The sequence below is a fragment of the Danio rerio genome, chromosome 18, assembly GCF_049306965.1.
Source record: "Danio rerio strain Tuebingen ecotype United States chromosome 18, GRCz12tu, whole genome shotgun sequence".
Taxonomy (NCBI): domain Eukaryota; kingdom Metazoa; phylum Chordata; class Actinopteri; order Cypriniformes; family Danionidae; genus Danio; species Danio rerio.
In genome coordinates this window covers 44,240,281-44,263,651 of record NC_133193.1, presented here as the reverse complement: position 1 = coordinate 44,263,651, position 23,371 = coordinate 44,240,281, and the positions used below count along the sequence as shown (strand labels likewise).

The 23,371-nt window shown below is 38.9% G+C and overlaps 1 protein-coding gene across 3 annotated transcripts in view; it reads right to left on the bottom strand.

Annotated features, from left to right (window-relative positions):
* Nucleotides 1-23,020, bottom strand: part of veph1 (ventricular zone expressed PH domain-containing 1) — a 163,017-nt gene extending 139,997 nt beyond the window's left edge. For 2 of the 3 annotated variants that reach the window (XR_012393639.1, XR_012393640.1), the window contains exons 1-2: nt 22,915-23,020; nt 2,374-2,605 (exon numbers count right to left, since the gene is read on the bottom strand). Coding sequence is in view for 1 of the 3 variants with exons in the window: in NM_212831.1 (NP_997996.1) it covers nt 2,374-2,511 (138 nt within the window). In the remaining 2 variants the exon portion in view is untranslated. 3 annotated transcript variants of the gene reach the window in all.
* Between the last annotated feature and the right edge of the window lie 351 nt (nt 23,021-23,371).

Genomic DNA, 23,371 nt, shown 5'->3' with positions numbered 1-23,371 from the left:
GATGGGTTGCGGCTGGAAGGGCATCCGCTGCGTAAAAATGTGCAGGATAGGTTGGCGGTTCATTTCGCTGTGGCAAACCCTGATTAATAAAGGGACTAAGCTGACAAGAAAATGAATGAATTAATGTTTTAGACAGCGGACGCCTCTTCAACCGCAACCCAGAACTAGGAATTACCCGTACACACGCAATCACACACATACACTACACCGCATGTCTTTGGCCCCCTGATTTATTTCATTTATTTATTTTTTTTGCATGTTTGTCACACTTTAATATTTCATATCGTAAAACAAATCATCAACACCCAGGACCTAATTTCTGCCACAGCTATTCGCAATTAAGAAATTACTTAAACAGAACCTGTCTGAAGAAGTGAAGTAGACCAAAAGATCTTCGAAAGCTAGACGTTGTGTCTAGATACAAAGAAATTCAAAAATAAATCAGAAAGAATTTACCAGTCTGGAAATTGTTAGAAAACTATTTATGAAGTCATTTATAAATAGTAAAAACATTGAAGAGTAGAGAACCGTCCCAGGTTTGGCCGGCCAACAAAAATTAAGAGCCCAGTAAGCACTCGTTCATTCATTTATTCACTTTCTTTTCGGCTTAGTCCCTTTATTAATCCGGGGTCGTCACAGCGGAATGAACCGCCAACTCATCCAGCACGTTTTTACGCAGCGAATGCCCTTCCAGCCACAACCCATCTCTGGGAAACATCCACACACTCATTCATACACACACTCATACACTATGGACAATTTGGCCCATCCAATTCACCTATACCGCATGTCTTTGGACTGTAGGGGAAACCGGAACACCCAGAGAAAACCCACGTGAATGCAGGGAGAACATGCAAACTCCAAACAGACTGGCCCAGTCTGGACTCGAACCAGCAACCTTCTTCCTGTGAGGTGACAGTGCTAACCACTGAGCCACCATGCCGCATTTGATGAATATATGCAAGTTAACTGTAAGTTCAGTAAGCAGTGTGTGAGATATCAGGTTTCCTCCATTAAGTTGCACTAAATGGGACTTGGTCCTGGTCTTGGATGAGCTGCCGGAAGGCTTTGCAAATATGGCTGCCAAGTGAAAAGACCTTTCTTGAAAGGAACTTAATAGAGAGACCTCAATGTGGGGACAGAAAATTGCCGTAAACGCAGCTGCATTAAATGTCAACGAGCTTATGCGCACTGACATTACAGCAATATTTTGTTTCTAAACTGATTCATTATTGTATTACAATAACATGTTTTTGCATTAGAGCAATTCTAGCATAATGAGTGTGACATTTGCAGTAAAAACTCAAAACATAAATTTACATAGAAAGTAAACGTTAACATTATATTGAAACATCTGCTATTATTTTCCAGGAACACCCGACCACAGAATTAAGGGATCTGAAAGATATCAATCTGTAAACATGTTTTGTACTTTAAATGAGGAAAATAAACATGTGTTATGGATGAAACCAAAAAAGTATGTGACTTTACAGTATACAACATGCTTTGTAGAAATTCTGTGAATTAAACTGCTCAACCCAAAAGAAATAATGCTTATAATGCTATTCAAAAGGATAAGAATTGTCTCACTATAGAACAAAAATGATTAATCCTATTTTATTTCAGATTTTTTGGATTTATTTTAAAAGCTTCATTATGGATGCGACAGATGTGAAGTTGCCACCCGTGTGACTTTGGTAAATCAAATAAAAATGTTTCTAGAGTTCCCACTTAGATATGCTTAGCATTTATAGCAGGTTTGGCATGCTATCCTGGGAGAGAACCCTGAGCTTGGGGATATTAGAGCCCAGGGCTCCTGCCCGGTCAATAAGCATATCAAGAGATCCGAGATCAGGTAGGTCTTGAGATCTCCCCCTTTAAAAAAAGGGAGAAAAAGGAGGAGATGGGGTGGAAGGGGGGATTTTTCCAAAACAAAGAGCCGTAGGGAGAAAATGATCCATTTTTCGTAAACTAGGATCACTCTGATTGGATTATTACTGATTACTGATTACGTGCTCAATCCCGTGCTCCTCTCGAAAATTATTTAATGAAACTTCACTTAAAAACATTGACAGAGACATTTTTGAGTAGTTCTAAAGTATTGTAAAATACTTGCTTACACAGAAAATATAGAAACAGTTTCTGTGTTTTGGTCATAAACTAAACCTTTAATTTTTTTCCTGGCAATGTTGAAATTTGCATGGAGTTGCTCATTACAATAATGTGAATTTCTAGGCAATTCACTTTTTCATTATAACGTACTTCAACAGCAATGATTAATGCAAACTTTAGGTACATCTTACAATTATAACATAATGGTGTGTCTGTTTAATGGTGTTCTTGTTGGCTATTTGACGTTGGCTGTCTACTTACTGGAGAGCAGGATATGACTTTAATTTCCTCCAGGGCTTGGGACAGGCAATCTTCGATCTCACTGTCATCCAGAGAGAAGAGGTCTCCTGCACGGGACAAGTCCCTCTGCCCCAGCACTAGACGGAACAGCTGGTGCATTCTGGGACAGGCTCAAACTCGAGCAGGCTGAACCTGCTGTCCTGTGTTTCCACAATCACTTGACATGCTCCTGAAAGTGACATCAGTCTCACACCTACAATTCAAGACAGAAGAGATGAAAGCACAAAGAAAGGCCAAAAATGACCAAACAAGAGAAGAATGCAACCCAGGCTCATTCTGAAAACATACCCCTATATACATTTTTGGAAAGTGCCAAATATGTCACTGGAGTGACGTTTTTTCTTTTGTTTTTTTGCAGTTTTTGTTTTCGTGAATCCACCAGAGGCCGCTGTGTACGCATTTTGTGATCTTAAATTTCCCTTGCGAGTGGCATTCACACATGCTCTTCATGCATAAATCCACCAGAGGCCGCTGTAAACTAACTGAATGACTGACTGACTGATGCTGTGTTTACACCAGACACGGTACGCGTGGATAAATCGCGTGAACATTTTGACTTTACCCGCTTCATTCGTGCATCAAATCCACTTAACAATAGACACGGAATCACGTCATGGGCAGGGCTTCTGTGTGCCTGGTGACTGTAGTTTTGTATGTGCTTTATGAAGGCTGAAAAAAAGCGTCGATAAGTTTGGAGTCCACTACATTCTTTCAGAGGTGCACCCAGCTCTTTGAGTTCATAAACTCCTCCAGAAACTTAACCTGGATGATGGAAGCTTTCAGCAGTGCTTCTGACTGAGCCGAGCCCAGTTTGATCAACTGTTGTCGGTGACGGCTGGAGGATTTCCCCTGGGACACGAACAACAGGCGCTACATCTTAAGCATGCCACTACAAGAGAAAGCTCCTGATTGGTTAACGCGACGCGAATGTCTGCTGAAGTTCAGATTTTCGAACTTGAGTGATTCGCACACAACGCGCATGTATCGCACAACTCTTGCCACTTCATTCATGCAAATCGTGTCACTCGTGCCACCTTATTCCCGTTTATTGCACGGCAGGATGTCTATTCACGAATTTGCATTGACTTAACACGTAAATCACTCCCGCTTGATGCTTCTTTCGTGTCTAGTGGGAACACGGTGTGACTGACTGACCAATCAACTGACCCACCCTCCTCCTTTCCTAAACCCAACCAATAGTGTTTTCAAAAGCATCAATTGACCCGCCCACCTCCTTCCCTAAACCCAACCGATGGGTTTTTGAAAAGCAACCATTAAAAGAATGACTTTAACCACAATTGCAGATTTGACCACACTCACCATATTATTTACTTGTTTGTTTGTTTTTTTAGCTTCTGTTTTTGTCTTACTTTCTGGAACTGGAACCCCGTCATCATGGTAACTCCTCTTTCTGTGTCTCAAGTTCGTCAACGTACATGGCGAGATACTGAACAAAACATGTAACATCGTGAAAGCGTTCATATGGAGGTAAGCGGTCAGCTGGTTAGCGTAAAAAAAGAAACGATGTGATACCGCCTCGTAACAATCCTTTTAAAAATTAAATGCAGCCATACGTACTTCTGGCTACATAGTTCGCGATCTCCAGAAATGTATATAAGGCTACGTTCTCAGAATGAGTCTATGTTGAAAGAATGCTTCAAGGAAGATAAATTAAGACAAACAAGGAGACGAGAACAAGGCTCCAAACAGGACATGCGGATATTCAAAAAAGGGACAAAAGTGACAGTATGTTGATCCAAAAATAACAACAGATATATAAAAAAAAAAAAAAAAAAACATTTAGGCATGATATTGAAGCATTAATGCAACATAGGCTCATTCCTAAAACGCAGCCCTATATACCTTTCTGGAGATCACGAATTATGTAGCCAGAAGTACGTACGGCTGCATTTCATCTTTAAAACAAACGCTACAGTGGGGTATGACACCATTCCTATTCGTGCTTAACAGCTGACCGCTTAACTCCGTATGGACGGCTCTTCTGCTATTACCAGTTTGACCAGTTGACGCAGAGAGGAGCTGACCACAATGATGAGGTTGGGGTCCAGCAAAGAACAGTTCCAGAAAGTGGCTAAGAATAAAAACATCAAGGTGAGAATGTGGTAAAATCTGAAAACGTGGTAAAAATCAGCCGAGATTTTTTTCTGTATTGCTTTTTAAAACTGTCAGTTGGGTTAAGAGAAAGGGGGTGGGCGAGTCAATCTATGCTTTTGAAAACACTATTGGTTAAGTTTAGAAAAAGTAGGAGGGTGGGTGAGTCGATCGGTCATTCAGTCATTAAGTCAATCAGTCGATAGCAGCCTCTGGTGGATTTACGTAAAAAGAGCAGGCACAAATAGCACTCACGAGAAAAAAATTGAGATGTCAAAAAGTGTACACAGTGGCCTTTGGTGGATTTACGAAAACAAAAACTGCAAAAAATGTAGCTCCAGGGGCGTTTTTGGCACATTCCAGAAATGTATATAGGGGTATGTTTTCAGAATGAGCCCAGGTTGATAAAATCACAGAAGCTATCAAAATACTTTTATCTTTCCTTAAGGCCACCCTGAAACGCATCCTTTAGTTTTGCATATAAAATAAAAACAGCATAAGAGTTTGGATTGACATCAAATGGAAAAAATATTCTTGAGATGAGTGAATGCCCCAAAATGATCCTGTATGGAGTTCCATTCTGTCAGGCTTCCTGTTAATGACTTTTTTTTTTCTTTCAGAAGACAATTCTGCCAGTGTTGACAACTCAGACAATTTACAGTGTGAAGCTAAACTTCTGTTAATCTGTGATATGTTAAACCTGTCCCTGCAGAACTCCATCATTCATTAAAGAGTGCAAAATGTCACACTTTTCAACACAAACTCTTAAATATGCAAACATGGATCACTACGAGAGAGGATGTGTTCCGTCATGAAAAACGGCTACAGAATGTACCTCTCTTATGTTGTATAACATTGACCCGTCATTAGATTATTATGGTTATTTTACGCAACCATGCAACTTTCCTTAACTGCTCTCTTCTGTATGAAACAGAAGGTTAAAGAAAAATCAGTTGTCAGAATGATCTGTCAATGAAAAAAGGTCTGGCTCCGAGAATAAAACTTTATAAAGAAAAGTTCCCTGTCTTGGGGCCCTCTCTTGTTTGTTGTTTTATCAGTCAGTGATCCAAACGAATCATTAGTCCTGCCAATCAGAAGGCTCTGTGGGGCAGGCAGCCAATGGCAAGTCGTTTCGGAGGAGACGGCACAGCTGCACTTTACACCCCGTCCTTGCATTCCCGATCTGAGCATCGCTAGGATACCAGATCAGGAACACTCAGGGAGCCTTTGGAGGTCTGAGCAAAAGATTTAACCATAAATACAATCCCAGTGACTTTATCTGGATAGGCATTCAAAGCTGAAAACACATCAATGCAACTGCTTATAAAGCAATTAAACTCACTTCATTCCCTAAAAACTGACAATATGCTATATGTACTTGATTTTGAATTTGAAAATGATTTTATAGGCCGAGCTTAATTAAAGTAAAATTTAACAGATTTCAATTATTATTGTGCTGTATATTCTGAGCAGATACAGTCTGTAAAATAAGTATTGAACATGTCACCATTTTTCTCAGAACAAACAAAGGTGCCGTTGACTTTTGGACTTTTGGTTGAGTTTTACCAAAAGTTAGTAACAAAGCAATCCATACATACAAAAAACACAAAACTAATTAGTCAAATGAATTCACGTCTAATAAAACAAAATGACAAAAAAGAAAACTATTGAACACATGAAGAAAGGGAGGTGTAAAAAATCATGGAAAGCCCAGACAGCAGCTAAAATTTCTCAGTATTTAGAAAGCAACCCTGCTTCTCGTCAGTGTAAATTGATATTAGATGCTTCGGTCTGAACACCTACATTTCTAGGATGATGAAGATGAAACCAGGGTGAACAATTAAGCAAGTCAATGACCACATTCCACCTAAGGAAAATCTAAACTGCTTTCAGAAAAAAAATAAAGCTGCTAGAATGGCCCAGCCAATCACCTGACTTAAAGAGCCCATATTATACATGAAATAGGGTCATATCTTGGTTGTAAGGGTCTCCAACAACAGTCTAATATGCATGCAAGGTCAAAAAACACTTTCATGGTCTTATAATCTGCATTTATTTTTACCTAATTATCCCAGCGACTCCTGTATGAATCGTCCAGTGATTCATTTGTTCCCAAACCCCTCCTTAGCGCAGAGCTAATCTGCGCTGATTGGACCGATGACAGTCTGTCGCGATTGGTCAACTGCCTTCAGTCAGAGAGGGAAATGGCCAATAGCTAATCAGCAATTTAAAAAGTAATCACAGTTCATACACGCTCGATAGTGTATGCGTGGATTTTAGCTGCCACACTATGGCGAGTGGATAGTGCTACGGATAACCGAACTAAGGAGACAGTCGTGTACTCGCCATACCAAACACACACAAAAACACACACACACCTCCGGATGACAACGCTCCCGTTTCCGCCCGCACCCGCCAGGTTTTAGCCTGAGAACCCGCTCCGTTTTCTGCCCGCCGCGCCCGGTCCTGCTAGAGCGGAGAACACAACCAAAAATCACCCAGTATACAGTCCAGACAGCCAAGCTGTCTGTATAAACACATACACACAGCACAAAGCTCGTTCGTTCGTTCGTTCGCTCTCTCTCTCTCTCTCTCTCTCTCATACGCTCTCTCATACCAAGCAGACTCTCTCTTTCTAATTCACATAGCAATATCCGTGATATTGCTAGACAGCCCGCTCCCGTCCCAAATTAAACCCGTTACCGACCGCTCCCGCGATTTATTCGGAAATTTATTCCCGCGGCTGTCCCCGCGCCAGATTTCTGCGGCGCGGGAATAAATTTCCGAATAAATCGCGGGAGCAGAACTCTAACACGGAGCTCCATAAACAAACAGCACGCGTCGCGTTTTTAACGTGACTTTGCACGCGATAAGATAATATATCCAGTTAACCTGATACAGTACACTCGGTTACAAGTAACAAATCACAACTAAATACATTTGCAAGCTAGAGTAAACGAGGCAACAACTTTAACCGCACGTACTTACACTTGAGAAATGGAAGAAACCCATCCTGACGTCCATCAGTTACTCTTTACTGATCCTTCCTTTAACAAACTCAGATGAAGTATTCTTTGTAGCATGTAGCTTCCAGAAGTTTCCAACTGCTTGGTTATAATGCTGAGGTTTCATCTTTGGGTAGAGACTCAATATATCCATCTGCAGTGTGACTTCAATCAACCGGCATGTTTGTGTGTGTGTGTTTGTGGGTGTGTGTATGTGTGTGTCTGGGTTTCTGCGTCAGAGGGCGGGGCCTCAGGTTTGAAATCTCCCGGGTTTGCGCGTGCACGTGAATAACTTGGTTTCGTTCGTACGTCATGGCGAAACACCTAATGAATCGTGATCAAGGCGACTCGTTTGAAGCACTATGAGTCGACTCTTTTATAGATGAATCAACAGTTTTAAACACTGTACACTAACAGATTTAAGCCTTAGCTGGATACTTCACTTCACTTAGAGCTGTGTTACACACTACATGGAGGGGAATTTTCAAAAACCCATAATATGGGCTCTTTAATAACCACCTGAATCAAAAAAAAAAGAACTAAAGATCAGAGTTGATGGACGAGAACCAGCAAAACCATTAAGATTTGAACCCTGTGTTGAAGTCTGGAAAAAAATTATAATAAAAAATAAAATAAAAATCACACCTAAGAATGCATGAGAGTACATTCTGCATACGAGAAGCGACTTAAAACTCTCATTACCAAACAACAGAGTGTATCCAAAGTATTAAAAACCTTTCAGAAGTTCATTCCATTGTTATTGCACCTAACAAAAAATGTTTGAATCGTTGTTTTTACAAAAGTCTTGGTCAATTTCATGTCAAAAGTTGTTTTAGAAATATGTTTACCAGTAAAATCATGACATGTTCAATAATTATTTTATCTGCTGTAAATCTGCAATTGTGCCAGTAAACAAGATAAGCATTGACCTCCTTTTGTATTCAGAACTGCCTTAATCCTTCGGAGAATAGATTCAAGAAGGTACTAGAATATTCCTCAGAGATTTTGGTCCATATGATAGCATGACGCATTGCTGCAGATTTGTCAGCTGCACATCCATGATGCCAATCTCCCGTTCCACCACATCCCAGTTACTTTATTGGATTTAGCTCTGGTGACTGTGGAGGCCATTAGAGTACAGTGAACTCATTGTCATGTTCAAAAAACAAGTCTGAGATTATTCACGCTTTATGACATAGCATGTTATCCTGCAGAAAGTAGCCATCAGAAGATGGGTACACTGTGGTCATAAAGGGATGGACATGGTCAGCAACAATATTCAGGTAGGCTGTGGCGTTGACACAATGCTCAATCGATGCTAATGGGCTCAAAGTGTGCCAAAAACATATCGCCCACACCATTACACCACCACCACCAGCCTGAACCATTCATCCAAGGCAGGATGGATCCATGTTTTCATGTTGTTGATGGCAAATTCTTACCCTACCATCCAAATGTCACAGCAGAAATAGAGATTCAACAGACCAGGCAAATTTTTTTAAACTTCTAATTTCCAATTTTGGTGAGCATGTGCGAATTGCAGCAAAGTTTCCTGTTCTTAGCTGACATGAGTGGCACCTGGTGTGGTCTTCTGCAGCTGTAGCCCATCCGCCTCAGGGTTGGACGTGTTGTGTGTTCAGAGATGCTCTCCTTAGTTATAGCGAGTGGTTATTTGAGTTACTGTTGCCTTTCTATCAGCTCAGACCAGTCTGGCCATTCTCCTCTGACCTGTGGCATCAACAAGGCATTTGCGCCCACAGAACTGACGCTCACTGGATATTTTCTCTTTTTCAGAACATTCTCAGTAAACCCTAGAGATGGTTGTGCGTGAAAATGCCAGTATATCAGCAGTTTCTGAAATACTCAGACCTTCCCGTCTGACACCAACAACCATGCCACATTCCAAGTCACTTAAATCACCTTTCTTCCCCATTCTGATGCTCGGTTTGAACTGCAGCAGATCGTCTTGATCAAGTCTACATGCTTAAATGCATTGAGTTGCTGCCATGTTATTGGCTGATTAGAAATTTGCGTTAACAAGCAGTTGGACAGGTGTCCCTAATAAAGTGGCCGGTGAGTGTAATTCGATTGCAATACTGAAGTTCAGAAAAACTACAATGATATTAACAAGCAACAAAATCACAGGTATCACTTTCATAATACTATTTCAACCAATATACAACCAATGAACCAATAATTGGATGTTAATATAATCTACTGTATTTAGGTATTATTGTTTGCGTGAACAGGCCTTTAATCTTTGACTTTGCTTCATAAATCTGTAATGAATTAATTTATGCTGGTTTGTTTTTAAAACAAAGCACAGCAGCAAAAATGCACAATCACTTGATGACACCTTGATTTGTAACTAGACAGTTCTGAATGTGTTAGACATAAAGCAGGTCACTGGGTCTGGTCTCTTAAACAACCACCAAGTTACAATTAATCTCCAGGTAACGGCTCAGCAATCCCAGGAATGCAGCCTTTTAAAAACACGCTCATATACACACGGTTCAGTGCACACAAGCATGCGCTACCATGATCCAAAGCCAACGCATGCAAAACACCAGTAGGAAGCAAAGCACAAGCAGCACATGGCTGTTCAAAATAGTGCATAATAATCGTCAAAAGTTGACTTCTGCACTTTTTCTAAAACGTTTTCCAAACTTCCAACTATACTTCTACAAAGGTTTGTTAGCTAAATTATCCCGGCAAAGAGATGAAAAAACAACTAATGAAAAGCATAAAATAGACAAACGAAGGAAGATATTACATCTATTTACTGCAATTTAGATAATTAAACTACATTTATTTCATTGTATTTTATTTGAGACGCACATTGAGGATGCACTGTTTGGGTCAGGTTTTTGTTGATAAGCTGCTGAAAGGTAATTTGTTTACGTTAAGATTCTCTCTTATAGGGCTGGGTGAAACAGAAAAAAAAATCATGATATCATGTTTCATATCATTCGGTCTCGATAATTATTAAATATTTTTTACAATCCATTTAAAAGTATTAGGATTGTTTTTGTATTAAACCACTTTATTTTAATCTACCAACATTAAGGCAAATAGTTTTAATAAACAAAAAAATTTAACAAAAAAATCTTGTCTCTTATGTTCTTATAATAAAATAAACATAATGTAATGTAATGTAATGTGTATTTATATAGCGCATTTACTGTGTATGGCCATACACCCAAAGCGCTTCGCAATCATGAGGGGGGTTTCTCCACACCACCACCAGTGTGCAGCATCCACTTGGATGATGCGACGGCAGCCGCGGGACAACGGCACAAGTGTGCTCACCACACACCAGCTATTGGTGGAGTGGAGAGACAGTGATAGAGCCAGTTCGGTGGAAGGGGATGATTGGGAGGCCATGATCGTAAGGGGCTTAGGCCAGGACATCGGGGTTACACCCCTGCTCTTTCACAAGAAGTGCCATGGGATTTTTTATGACCGTCAGGACCTCGGTTTAACGTCTCATCCGAAAGACACCGCCCACTGACAGTGTAGTGTCCCCTTCACTATACTGGGGCATTAGGACTCACACAGACCACAGGTTGAGCGCCCCCTGCTGGCCTCACTAACACCACTTCCAACAGCAACCTGGTGTTCCCTAGTGGTCTCCCATCCAGGTACTAACCAGGCTCAGCCCTGCTTAGCTTCAGTGAGTAAACATAAGTGCTAAAGAGACTCAAACTTAATAAATAAAATGTTACAAAGTGTGTGCAATGATAAAGTGTAAACACAGATACAGATGAACATCTATTAAGGTGTCTATAATAATCCCACAGTAAACCTCAAACTCTATTGACAAAACAAATTTCAAGAGTTCCCACTTAGATATGCTTGGCGTTTATAGCAGGTTTGGCATGCTGTCCCGGGAGAGAACCCTGAGCTCGGAGATACTTGAGCCCAAGGCTCCCGGCCGGTCTATAGGCATATAAGGGGATCCGAGATCAGGTAGGTCTCGAGAGCTCCCCCTCCCCTCTCAGACGTTCTGGCACTAAAGGCACATTTTCAAAGCAGAATTAAGTAAGTAGCATGTTTCTTAAATATCTGCAGTCATTTTATGTTATTTTTATGCTTTAGGACAGGGGTTTTCAAACTGTGGGTAGCGAGCAAAGATGGGTCGCGCAACGTCACATAGCTGCAGCTATATTTACATTGCGGTGAATCAAAACTAGTACGATTGACGGCAATAACTCAAAAACCTCTTACCCTAAAAATATGTTAAAAATATCTAAAGTGTGTTTCATACAAAAAGACAAAGCTGGTTATGTTTCACAGCTGTCTTTTTCTTTTTTTTTTCCGCTCGACATTACGAGCACTGCTCTGTTTGAGCCTTCGCAATCTGCGTTCAGCCGCGAGAGCTTGCGCAGAGCGGAGCTCTCAGTAAGGGACCGTCGGAAAAGTGCTTATTTTTTTCACATTTTTTCTTTTTGTTTTTTTGCTCCGTCCTGCGTGTTTTATTTTAAACACTACTAATGTTCTCTTAAATGAGCACAAACAGTTACTAAAGCAGTCGAATGCTTTCATTATAGATCTGTGCATTCTTCCATTAACACCTCTGTTATCAAACAAAACACAATGGGAGATTCATTTGCTGCTCTTCACTAAATAACAATAGTAACTTTAATCAATATGCAAATACAATTAAAAGTGAAATAGATTTAATAGCTTTATTTTATTTATGGATAGGCGATTGATTTTAGTAGGCTAAACCTTTTATTTTATAACCTTTTATTCAATATTTTCTAATGTTTGCTATGCATTCTGTCATTTGAAGCTATTTGTTGTCCCATATTATTTACATCCCAACGTTGACACATTGCTAATCAATAAATAGTTATAGTGCTATCTGTTAGTTTTAACGTCACCTAATGTTATGGAAGGGCATAGATGTTATGGAAAATAGTAATAGTAATGTAACTACCCCCATCATTCCATTCACTTCAAGCAAATGTGTAAATATTAGATCAATTCAGCAATAATTTTAATTGCATTGGCATATTTATCTGACCTTTTCCCAGCTTGTAGTAGTCGATCAAAAAGCTATTTAGTTTCTTATGACTATACACTAGCAGTTGAATTTACTGCGATGTGACGGGGCTTGATCATAATCAAGGGGCTTGATCAAAGGTTGATCATATTCTCTTCTGAAAAAAGAAGAGTATCTTTATCAACAAAAAAATGATCACAGTTACAGCCAGCATCCCACAAAATGCACTTCAAGCCTCATTTTGTGCATATCAAATCCAAGCGGCAACCTCCCGCTCTCCCTCAGGAAGCCAATACGGAAGTAACTAAAACTGCAATTCATCCGAAATTCCGCTAGTCTTGGCCGCTCCTGGCTCCAAAACAGAGCAAATTTCAATTGAGCCCACTGTTAGAATGGCCAAATTTACAGCAGAAAAAAAGGTGTTTACAGCCTGGTACAAAAAAAGATTTTAGTTAATACAGCTAATATTACCCTTCATGACAACTGTGAGGGGGTGATTTTTTTTAATAACTCAATCGTTTCCTTTATATTAAGCTATATTAAGTTTGCATAATTAAGGGCGTGGCCACTTGAGTGACAGCTAGGTCTCGTTGGTTGCCGTCACGTCACCTCAGCTGAATCCTGCAGATTAGCCACTGAACTCGGCATATTTATCGTATTTCTGTGTTGTTTTATGTGGCTTTACACAGTCAACTGCCTTTTGGACTTGTTTCTTACAATTATTAGATGGCATGGCATGCTGAGTGAACTTATGCTCACAAACCATTCACGTGGCCTCCGTTTCCCATGTGAGTAAAGTTATATACTTATATACCATCTCTATACATGTATATGTTTTATTTAAGATCATTTATCGTTTATATTTATATTTAGAGCTGTAATGCACTTCAGAATCTGTCAGATTGATTAGCTGTAGGCTCTAGAACAGTCATCTGAAGCGTTGTCATACAGTGTTATGCTGGATTTCATCAATAGTCTTACATTAACTAACACAGACTATATCTGAAGTGTTTGGAAGTTTTGCGTTTTCCTCCTGTTGGAAAACATCATAAGAACAATGTTTAGTGGCTCACTGTATTACAGAAGTGTTTTTAAAAGTCTAAACACTTTATTGATATAGTGTACAACCAAGCACATGTGGTCAGAATACAAAAGAGTCACAGGTGATAAAGTATTAAGCATTTCTCCCTAGGTAAAGTGTGTCTGAACCAGGTCCAAGCAAACTGTCAGCAGGTGTCTGTAGCTCCGCTCACTCTTCGCCTCTTTGCCCTTGTTTGGTCTCCCGCCGTGGGTGTGATGACGCGCAAACAAAATGGCGACGATTGGCCGCGCCTACTTGTGGCTTCTTTTGCGCTTTTTAGAAACCTATGGGTGACGTCACAGATACTACGTCCATATATTTTACAGTCTATGATCAAATTGCTAAATCCAAAAAGCCACACACCATATATTTTTGACTGCTTTGAATGGATACATTTTTAAACCCATTTTTCCATATTAAAATATTATGGTGGGTCTTGGGATTGAATTACTTGCCTAGGTGGGTCCCGGATTAAAAAAAGTTTAGGAATCCCTGCTTTAGAAGACTCAAAAACTTACATACAGCCCCTTTAAAATATATTAGAGCCTCCAGAACTTAATTCAATAAAGACATGAGATTGATGAGTGATGCCATCATGACAATAAGGGCCAAAATCTGACAGTACCACCTTGTCAAATCTATACCATAAAGAATTAATTCATCAAACCAAGCAACTCTCTCGCAAGACAGCCACCACCCAGCATAGTCCTGTGGGAAAAATCCCTTTGGCCTGGGGAATGTAAAAAAGGCAGCGCATGTCATGTTAATGACTATAAACTGCTTATAAAATTAAGTCTGACCTTTATAAAGATCACCAACTAAACATAGCCAGGCTTTTCTTTAAAGTAGAGAGACTGACATAGAGTCTTTTGTATTCTCACTCCTCCTCTTCTTCCCTAATGGCCACCTGTTGATCACAGCTCACTTATGGAGATGTCCAAGCCACCAACAGCAGATACAACAGCATTCCTATGATCATCCCTTAATACCTGTTCACCTGGTCTCTCCCCACACACATACACAGGGTCTGTTCACAACCCTCGGTTTGTGTACGCTGTCCCAGACAGGGTGGGAGTGGGTTTCCCTCCAGGCTCGTGGTCAAAGAGAGGCTTTGTGTGGCAGGGATGAGGGTGGGAGCAAAGTGCCCATTCATACATTCCTTCGCCATCACAATCAAAACAATGCAGCCCGCCAGCCAAACGTCCTTGAAACGAAAACCCTCAAGGTCAGATATTTGAAGCAGAACTGCAGCAGACGAGGCTATCCAACCTGTATTCTAGTGGATTTAGACATGCTTGGTAAAAACAGGGTAAATATTAAAGTAAAATGAAGGATAGGATGCGATTAATAATGTTTACTAGGGCTGCACAATTTATAATTTTTCTGGTAACGACGGATCGAACATATATCAGTGTTGCAGTTCTACAAAATAAATGTGCTGTTAATAAAAGAAGTACATCTTATAAAGTTTAGTTGCATTTTTCCCCTTCATTAACAAACATCATAACATATTGTGATTTTCTTGTTATTTATTGCTGATGGGGGCAAAATAACACAATAATATCGTAGCGTATCGTTCTACTGAATATCTGACTACTTATTTCAGTTTTATCTTTGTTCTATCTTATTTATTTACACTTGCAATGTCTTTGATTCCTCTACAACAGGGATGTCAAACTCATTTTAGCTCAGGTGCCACATGGAGGAAAATCAATTCTCAAGTGGGCCAGACTAGTAAAATCATAGTATATATAACTTAAAAACAACAACATCAGATTTTCTTTGTTTTAATATAATCAACATTTAACATAAAGCTGGAGCCTGAGGACAACACGATCTCAAGACAATTAACAAATTTTTCATTTAATGGCTATTATGAATTCGTACAATCTCATTAGTACAAATTTGTACAATGACGGTTGGGTTTAGTGGTGTGGTTGGGTGCTACGCCTTCATTTTATATCATACATTTTTATACAACTGAACTTGTACGAATGAACCACTAAACTGACCAAACGTGAAATTTTTACGTTTCCTCGTGAGAAGACCTCAGTGTGTTATGGCAGGGCATAGATGTGGTCTTCCTGTCTGAGAAGGCTGTAAAACTGACACGGATTCAGGCTTCTGGATTGGATGAAATTACAAATTTGCAATTTTGCCATCCAGTGGACACAATTGGAACAGCATTTTCTTTTATTGAAAAAATGCAGCTTTTTTTATACTTTACAGAATCATCTCGCAAGTCGGATTAAACCCGTTTGCGAGATGATCCAGGCAGCGGGCCGTACGTTTGACACCCCTGCTCTACAAAATTATTCCAATCAAAGTTAATGATCAAATTCCAAATAGAGCTATTAAAGTCATCTGCCAAAATTGTATTTATATCATAATATACATCGCAGAAAAATAAAATATTGAAATGTCAGATTTTTCCAATATCATGTAGCCCTAATGTCTATTGAGAAACAGTTTTTTTTTCCAAAACAAAACATTCGGGCTCTATTTTAATGATCTAAGGCTAAGGTCTAAAGCACATGGCGCAAAAGCATTAAGGGCGTGTCCGAATCCACTTTTAGAATTTTAAGGGTGGAAAAATATGGTCTACGTCCCAGTGCATGGTATAACAGGGTTGTGCTTATTCTCTTAATGAGTAATGGGTGTGTTTTGAGCATAAGGTGCATTAAACCAATCGGAGTCCCATCTCCCATTGCCTTTAAGAGTCATTGTGCCATAATGCAGTTGCTATTTACCTGGCGGACTTTGTAAAGAGAAAAACTGATTCACGAGTGAGAAAACAATTAAAGACCATCTGCAGCTCAAGGATAAAGAACAAGCCTCCTCCATTCAGCCTCTTTACTTTCCTTTTACTCTTTACTCCTTTAATTTCATGGTGTAAGGAACAGGTGGAAACTCACTCCACTGATGACATCCATTAGCCTGTTTAATTTTGTTTGTTAAGCGCAAATATTTGTTTCAAAACTATTTCTAGAATCAGTTCCAATTTCCAGCAAATGAAGAAATGAACAATAATAATGAAGTGTGGTTAAAAAACTGAGTTATATCCAGACACGCGTCCTATTTTTATGCCCCTTATAGTGACGCATACATCTCCAAATCCAGACAGGTGGACAAACCTAAACTTTTTTTAATAAAAATAAAAATAAATTTGCATATAATAAATAATACTAATAATTATATTAACAGTATTCTTAAGTCCTTTTACACACATTTGAACTTCTCACGCAAAGCTTTTACAACATGTGCATTAGAGCTGCAAAATTAATCGTAAAAAGACTGCGATCTCGATTCGACCCCCTAGATGATCTTAATTTAGCATTTTTACGATTCTGTCAATCATATGTTCAAGTTCAGAAGAGAAGCAATGGTGGCCGCACAAGTCTTCACATTTACATACGCTGTTCAGCAACGTGGACATCTCCAAATGGTGTTGAAGGAGTCACATGCTGTATTTATAAAAATATTCATTCATTCATTTTCTTGTCAGCTTAGTTCCTTTATTAATCCGGGGTCGCCACAGTGGAATGAACTGCCAACATATCCAGCAAGTTTTTACGCAACAGATGCCCTTTCAGCCGCAACCCATCTCTGGGAAACATCCACACACACACACACACACACACATTCATACACTACGGACAATTTAGCCTACCCAATTCACCTGTACCGCATGTCTTTAAACTTGCGTCTGAAACCGGAGCACCCGGAAAAAACTCATGTGAACGCAGGGAGAACATGCAAACTCCACACAGAAACGTCAACTGAGCCAAGGCTGGAACCAGCAACCCAGCGACCTTCTTGCTGTGAGGCAACAGCACTACCTACTGCACCACTGCTTCGCCCTTTATAAGAAATAATTCACCTCAAAAATGCCATTCTGTCTTCATGTAATGTATTTACGACCGCAAAATCACACGCGCGCCTCTGAATGAAGTCTACTTAAGAGAACAGAACCTGCATAGGCTGTGAATAACAGGTAATAAAGTTGTAAATAACATTCAGCTTGTGGCACAGAGTGAATGTTTGAGAGCCGTGCGTGAAGGGAACCGCTCTTAGCAGTGAAAATGAAACTGAAAGCGCACACAGTGTTGCCAGATGTAGCTGACTGATTCCAGCCCAAAAAGCATCCAAAACCCGCCGAAATGCAAACATACCCACCCAGTCTTCTGTATTCACGAAAACCACTTCAGTGACGGATTTTAAGCAGAAAATGACAGATTGCAAGCATACGTCTCAAACACAATATTTCAACATCAGAATTATTATCAGCATTAATGACCAGGACAAATCTAAAGTCTTTTCAAGTCCACTGTTACAAGTTTATACAAAATTGAGCCTTTTAACCAACAGTACAGCTACTCAAAGCCTCTTGCTGTTTTACCAGATGTTTGAGAACAACAATAACAATAGCCCACTCGTATTAACCTTTATTTTACATCTACAGAATCGTGAGAAAATCGTGATCTTGATTTTTTTTTTTTTAATCGCGATTCTCATTTTAGCCAGAATCGTGCAGCTCTAACATGCACATAAGCTTGTTCTTAAACTCGTTTTTCTTTTGTTAATTTGGAGTCCTTAACTGAGCGTCCACATGCACAAGGTTGGTAATCTGCATAATAAACGCCATTCCATATAAGGGCTTTCCACAAAGCAGCACTCATCCACAAAAAGACAATTATGGCATCGAAACAAAAGACAGAACTGGAGTCTTTGCTGAGGTGGAAACCAGAAAAAATTGGCATTTAAAAAAGTTGGAAAAATCAATAAGGGAGCGCGACATGGTGGTGCAGTGGTTAGCACTGTTGCCTCACAGCAAAAAGGTTGCTAGTTCGAGCAAGTGGGCATCTCTGTGTGGAGTTTGCATGTTTTCCCTGTGTTGGTTTGGGTTTCCTACAAGTGCTCTGGTTTCCCCACAGTCAAAAGACATGTGTTATAGGAGAATTGGGTAAGCTAAATTGTCCGTAGTGTACGCATGTATGTTCTGGTCTGAACAGCCATTTGTCACTCACAGCAAACATAACCCCTGTCACTGTCTCACCATCCAGATGCTTTAGTTTACATTTTTTTCCAATTAAACTCATATCTAATCATGTTGTTGATAGGTCAAGACTTCTAAAAACATATTTTATCTCTGTTTTTAGGGTTTTTTTTGTTACGTAATAGGTTAAAACTTTTACTGTCACCTTAACACCAGTGGGACCATTAATGGTTAAAATTTGTAAACCATTAAATTAGTCTAAACATAAAGCAATCACTACTAACTATATATCATTTGATAGCTTAAAATTTCTACTTTCCATTTCCTAGTTTCCATTTACTGATTTTTGATAGATATTACTGAGCAACAGTTCATTTGCAACAAGAATACTCATCAGAGCATTACTTTGCTACAGCAATCCACATGTACACCTGTTTCAGATATTTTTAGAGGTTATATTCAAATCAAACCCCATTAAATTTCTCATCCTACTTTAAAGTTGTATGTTTACGCTACCAATATTTTTCCAAAATTCATATTGCTGAAATCATAGGGGGCGCCCTTGTTTGGTCACTAATAAAAACTGAAGGTGGTCATGTTTGGTACTGCGGTCAAACATAATCTGACTGAAAGCTCATGTTTTGAGATATCAACTTAAATTTTGGAATATAATTTGTTCAGATATTTAGTGTGGATTTTGTATCAATTGTAGCATATTTCATTCTAATGAAATTGTACGAACACATGTTAAGTGAATGACAGCCAATGCCCCAAAATAGGCCTTTCTTATTCCTCTGCAAAATTAACCGATTGTGTGAGTGGTTACACATTCCTGTTGCAAAGTGGGTCACACATGCTGGCAAGAGAGCAATGTTTGCCTTCACATTATCTCATTATGCAGATGCTGCAGAAAAGCATCAGGAAGACATGAGATGAACTACACAGGAACTCCACAAAAAAGATATGCTAAATATGCTCAAAAAAGGAATCAGCATGAATCGCTGGCGGAGATGTTGCATTATTTATGGCCTGCAGTAGTGCAGCTGCTGTGCAGGAGTGAATGACGAACAATGCTGGAAGCTGTCAGCAACTCCTATACATAAAGTACAGACACTCAAATACACCCCATGCAACTGCCTTTCTCTCATTCCTTCACACACAGACAGTAGCACTGCTAAATAGACAACTTCAAGTTTCAGTTTCTTTTGACCAAATTCTAGACTGACTCCTAAATAATACAAAAAAGTCACATAAAGGCAAAATAAAGTCAAATATTTCCTAAATGATGCTTAACAGAGCAAGGAATTTTTCACAGTATTTCCAATAATACTTTTTCTTCTAGAAAAAACCTTATTTGTTTGATTTCAGCAACAATAAAATTAGTTTTTAATTTTTTTAAAAAACATTTTAAGGTCAATATATTTTTTTAAATTGTTTGCAGAACAAACCATCATTATACAACGACTTGCCTAATTAACCAAACTTGCCTACCTAATTAACCTTGTTAAACCTTTAGATTGCACTACTATCTTAAAAATATCTAGTAAAACATTATGTGCTGTCACCATGGCAAAGAAATCAGTTATTAGAAATTATTTATTAAAGCTATTATGTTTAAAAATGTATTTCCTTTAAACAGAAATTGAGGAAATATTATACAGGGGGACTAATAATTCAGGAGGGCTAATATTAATTCAGACTTTACTGAATACTTTGATCTCATATCACACTGTGGACTCAACCTCTTTTTTCAGGCCTTTTTAAACCCAAACCAGTCCAGTCCAAACACTGTCCTACTGCAGAATTCACTGCTCAACTCAATCAACCTCACTTTACCTGTCAAGACGGGTCAAACCATGCATGGATCTGATCACCAAAGCCATCGGTCAGAATGTGCTACAAATGCTACTCTATTCAACCTGTTCAATCTATTCAACCGGTTTCAATCACTGTTTACTCTCAAGGAGTTTGTCTAGTGCTACACTTCACAATAAAATATTGAATAAACGGGGGTAGTATGAATTAGGGTTGTCAAAACTATCGAGTTCGGTACAAAACTGCCCATTTCCCACTAACATTTAAGCACCACTGTTGAGCAGAAATGACTGTGAATGGATATGACGATCATCAGTGCACAAAGATCAGTTGATGCATTTTCTCAGTGGTCCTCAACCGGTACCAGTCCATGGATCAAATGGTACCGGGCTGTGCAAGAAGTCATTAATTATTTCCGTTTTATGTATTATCTGAGTCTGAACAATATTTAATTTTGAAAAAACTTTTATTTTGAAAAATGGCCATATTCTCTCAGTCTGATCTCGGTCACTTGAGCGCCCAAATTTAAGCCTCAAGCAGCAAAATAAATAAGAAACAGACATCTTTGGGAATTTTCTTTGCTATGGGGAAAAGGCCTAGTGAAGGACCTCACTGCCAAAGAATGGATCCGCAAGCCATTTGTCAATAAATCACATGAAGTTATATGTCTGTAAGTGCTCTATTTTTACTACCGCCGTATTTTTGTAAATATTGTATTTTGTTGTACAAACACTTCTTCATGGCTTACAGCCACAGGTTATACATTCTAACCCAGGGGTGTCCAACCTCAGTCCTGGAGGGCCGGTGTCCTGGAAAGTTTATCTGCAACTTGCTTCAACACACCTCCCAGGAAGTTTCTAGTATATCTAGTAAGATCTTGATTAGCTGGATCAGGTGTGTTTGATTAGGGTTGCAGCTAAACTCTCCAGGACATCGGCCCTCCAGGACCGAGTTTGGACAACCCTGTTCTAACCATTTGTGACTAGGGATGCAAAGATTATAGATTTTGGTTGTACGATTACAGTCTAAGGAATAATCACAATTATTAGGCATTCGTTAATTTCAAAACAATACTAGTTTAGAAAACTCCATATATTTAAAAATCTAATAAAAAATAAATAAATAAATATATATATATATATATATATATATATATATATATATATATATATATATATATATATATATATATATATATATATATATATATATGTATATATGTATGTGTGTGTGTGTGTGTGTGTGTATATAATCACATGTGTATATAATATATATATATATATATATATATATATATATATATATATATATATATATATATATATATATATATATCAAAACTATATAAGTGAAATATAAATAAGTGAAAAAATGTTTTTGGCATTTAAACGCAACTGATAATTTTACACTGAAATGTAAAATTGACAGAACAATGAATAAACAAACAAATAAATAAATACAGTATTTGTCTAATGTAAATCTAAGCTATTAGCTAAACATTTCCCTTTTTAAAGAGAACAAATGTAGTCAAAGGCTGCTGAACCTCTGTCTAAAAGTAATTTTTGATCAGCGATTAGTTAATCTAGTGTGCGTGCGTATTAGCATTGGTGTACAAGTTCTGAACTTTAAACTAGCGCACAGTTGGCACAACTTTGTTTAGTTGCAGTACACAAACACAATGATGAGAAGCTTTTACGATTAATTAATGTAACTAATTAAATAACAGGTAATCGTTGTATCACTATTTGTGATAATGTGATCCTGTAAGTCAGCAAAATATGTAAAAAAAAAAAAAAAAACAATATTACATTTATCTTCATAATGGGCATGTACATACATATTTCTTGTTGTAAGGCATTTTACAATTTTACCACAAGTAGAGGTGGGCTACTAACATAATTTTGCTTGATCAAACATAAAATCATCTGAAGCCTTAAATTACTGGTGCCAATATCTAACTTAATATGAACCAAGATTTGCGTTTGGGATACTAACGTGCATGTGAACTGGCTCGGTCGAGTAGAAAATGCGCGACTCTCACAGGAACTATTCTCCGAATAAGAACTATTTGTTTACGCGGTGACGTCCAACGGAATGCGCGCGGAATCCTCGCAACATCCACTGCAATTCAAGATCATTCCGCTTTATTTATCCTTAAAGAGTGGCGTTTCATTTCACAGCCTCTCTAGAAGACAACCGAGTGCATTTGGAAATATAATATTAAGGCTGCTGGTCCATATTCACCTCTCAACTTGAGTTGCTTTAATACATTAATTCTGCATTGAAATCCTTTGCACGTGACAGAGAGTGACCGCGACCACAGTTCAACTTTAACCACATCGCTACACATTAATGAACATAAGGTATGTCTGATTAAAGCTTTAATGGATGTTTCTCGTCAACTTTGGCTGATGCCAGTAAACCACATTTCTGTAAGCATCATAATGAGCTAAAGCAGGCTCTCGAAACACTCAAGGTCACTCACCTCTTCTCAGTACAGCAGCCCGCGGGTTTGCCGTCGATATTAAAACAAGGAGGCGAAGTGTTGGGCTTTCTGGATAGTCCAACGCGAGATGCTCGCTGTTTCTACCAACTTCTCCCACAGGACGCAGTTTTATTTCAGTCACTTGAGAGCTGGAGTGGCGGATTCGCCTCCTCGTGGTCAAAGCTGGAGCTACATTCAGCAACAGGTGCATTAATGAGCTCTTTTAACAGGACCAGAGGTGTCCCGCAGCGGAAAAAAAACGTAAATATATTTTAAAATATTTAATCAATAAATGATAATTCATAAACGTTTACATAAATAAAGTTACAAAAATGTAATTAAGCATCTTATATGGGCGACACGGAGGCTTAGAGGTTTGCACCGTTAGCACGCTGTCGCCTCACAGCAACAAGGTCGCTGATTCGAGTCCCAGCTAGGTGAGTTGGCATTTCTGTGT